General features: G+C 45.5%; 1 protein-coding gene across 9 annotated transcripts in view; it reads right to left on the reverse strand.

The window, feature by feature from the left end:
* Positions 1–2319, reverse strand: part of NPRL3 (NPR3 like, GATOR1 complex subunit) — a 60923-nt gene that overhangs the window by 56970 nt on the left and 1634 nt on the right. For 4 of the 9 annotated variants that reach the window (XM_037732337.1, XM_037732338.1, XM_017510832.2 and 1 more), the window contains exon 1: positions 2164–2308. The exons of 2 other annotated variants lie outside the window; for them this stretch is intronic. In XM_037732337.1, coding sequence (XP_037588265.1) covers positions 2164–2281 — 118 coding nt within the window. In that variant the 5' untranslated portion in view covers positions 2282–2308. Of the gene's footprint in view, positions 1–1250; positions 1268–2163; positions 2317–2319 lie in introns of those variants that run through there. 3 more of the 9 variants (XM_017510833.1, XM_017510835.2, XM_017510838.2) reach the window with 3 other exon arrangements.

The raw sequence follows: 2319 nt of genomic DNA on the forward strand, positions 1-2319 counted from the left end.
GCACTCCAGCCTGGGTAACAAGAGCGAAACTCCGTCTCAAAAAAAAAAAAAAAGCTACCTTCAATAAAACACCAAGAGCTTAGGAGTGAGACCTAATACCTTAATGCTAAAGTTTACAGGGAAAAAAACCAAAGCATGGCCAGGACAATGCTGAAAAATAAAAGTAATGATAAGTGACTAATCTTACTTGATAGTATGACATAATATAAAGTTACAGTAATTAATTAGTATGGAACCTACACATAGATCATTGGAGGAGATAAGATCAAAACATAGATCCGAGTAAACATGAGAATTCAGCACATGATAAAGAGCAGAATCAATCAGTGGAAGAAAGGTGAATTATTCAATAAAATTGTGTTGGGACTAGTTAGCCATATGGAAAAGAAAATTACGTTGGCCCAATCAATCACTATTTGGCCACACTGTGGCCTGTTATATAGTTCCTGTTCCACAGGGCTCCAGAGGCAACCAAGCAGTTCATGCACAGCTCTTAGCAAGTGCCCAGAAAATATCAGCTCTTAGGACAAGCCTTCACTTTAAGCCAAGACAAACACATTTAAAAACAAGACATAAACATTCTAGAGGAATATACGGGAGTTTTTTGTTGTTGCTAATAATTTTGAAGAGAAGAATGCCCTTCTATTTAAAACAAAACTCAGAAACCACAAGATATTAGACTGAAAACTCAACTCCATAAAAATCAAAACTCTGACACAGAAGAAAACAGAGTAACCATAGCTTTGTCACACAGCAGCATGATCTCAGCTCACTGTAACCTCAGCTTCCTGGGTTCAAGCGATTCTCCTACCTCAGCCTCCCGAGTAGCTGGGACTACAGGTGCCCTCCATCACACAGCTAATTTTTTTATTTTTAGTAGAGACAGGGTTTCACCATGTTGGCCAGGCTGGTCTTGAACTGACCTGGTGATGGGCCCACCTCAGCCTCCCAAAGTGCTGGGATTACAGGAGTGAGCCACCATGCCCGGCCACAAGTGTCCATTTTTGTTGTTGTTAGCCATTGTTATTTTGCCTACAAAGGCCTATTTTTACCTTAAATATACAAGGAACTCCTTCAAATCTATAAGGAAAAAAATCGAACCACCCAAGAGAACATTAGGCAAGGTTATAAATAAGTCATTCACTGAAAAGGAAATCCAAATGGCTCCAAAAACAGGAAAACACGCTTTCTATCTTAATTATAAGGCAATAAAACATTAAAATTACTACCAGACATAATTTTTCATCTACCAGATTAACAAAGATTGAAAAATCCAACCTATTAAAAATACATATGCTCCTTATTCCTTAGACCCAACCATGCTACTTCTGGGATTTAATATTACAAGAATTATGTGGCCGGGCAAAGTGGCTGACGCCTGTAATCCCAGCAGTTTGGGAGGCTGAGGCGGGCAGATCACGAGGTTGAAGTTCAAAACCTGCCTGACCAATGTGATGGCTGTAACTGAGGGTGGCAAAGACAACTTCAGATATTCGAGTATTCCCCGTTTCCCCCCATCGCACCTCCCAGGGCTCTGTCGCCTAGGCTGGAGTGCAGTGACCCGATTTCGGCTCCCTGCAACCTTCACCTCCAAGTGAAGTGATTCAAGCGATTCTCCTGCCTCAGCCTCCCAAGTAGCTGGGATTACAGGCGCGTGGCACCAGGCCCGGCTAATTTTTGGGGGGCGTTTTTGTTTTTGTTGTAGAGACGGAGTTTCACCATGTTGACCAGTCAGGTCTTGAACTCCTGCCCACAGGTGATCCACCAGCCTCAGCCTACCAAAGTGCTGAGATTACAGGCATGAGCCACTGCACCCGACCTTGTTCACCTAATTTTATCTTCCCAAGACGAATACAACCAAAACTATTTAAGAAAAAAGGCCAGTGGGCCAGGCACGGTGGCTCTCGCTTGCAATCCTAACCAAGGATCGCGCCTCTGCACTCCAGCATGGGCAACATAAATAAAACAAAAAATAAAAGTAAAAACGGCTGGAGAGGTGTGATGAACAACGCATGGTGTTTGGTTTGGTATTTTACTTTACTTTGCTTTATTTGCCTGTTCCTACTTTGGTGTCGGACGCCCGGCAAAAGCTGAGCTCCGCGAGGCGGTCCTGCAGTCGGGCGGGCCCCGCGAGCGCCAGGCCCCCGCCCAGCGCCCACTTACTTGTCTGGGACGCCGGGTGCTCCTGGCTTCTCTGGAAGGGGTACCTGAACAGCAGCTTATTGCCCCTGCTCCCGGAGCTCACCAGAATCACGCTGATGGGGCTGGTGTTGTCCCCCATGCCGCCGAGGGGCCGGGGCCGGGGGCGGAGGGGGCCTG

This window comes from Cebus imitator, unplaced genomic scaffold, assembly GCF_001604975.1.
Source record: "Cebus imitator isolate Cc_AM_T3 unplaced genomic scaffold, Cebus_imitator-1.0 Scaffold444, whole genome shotgun sequence".
NCBI classification, from domain to species: Eukaryota; Metazoa; Chordata; class Mammalia; order Primates; family Cebidae; genus Cebus; species Cebus imitator.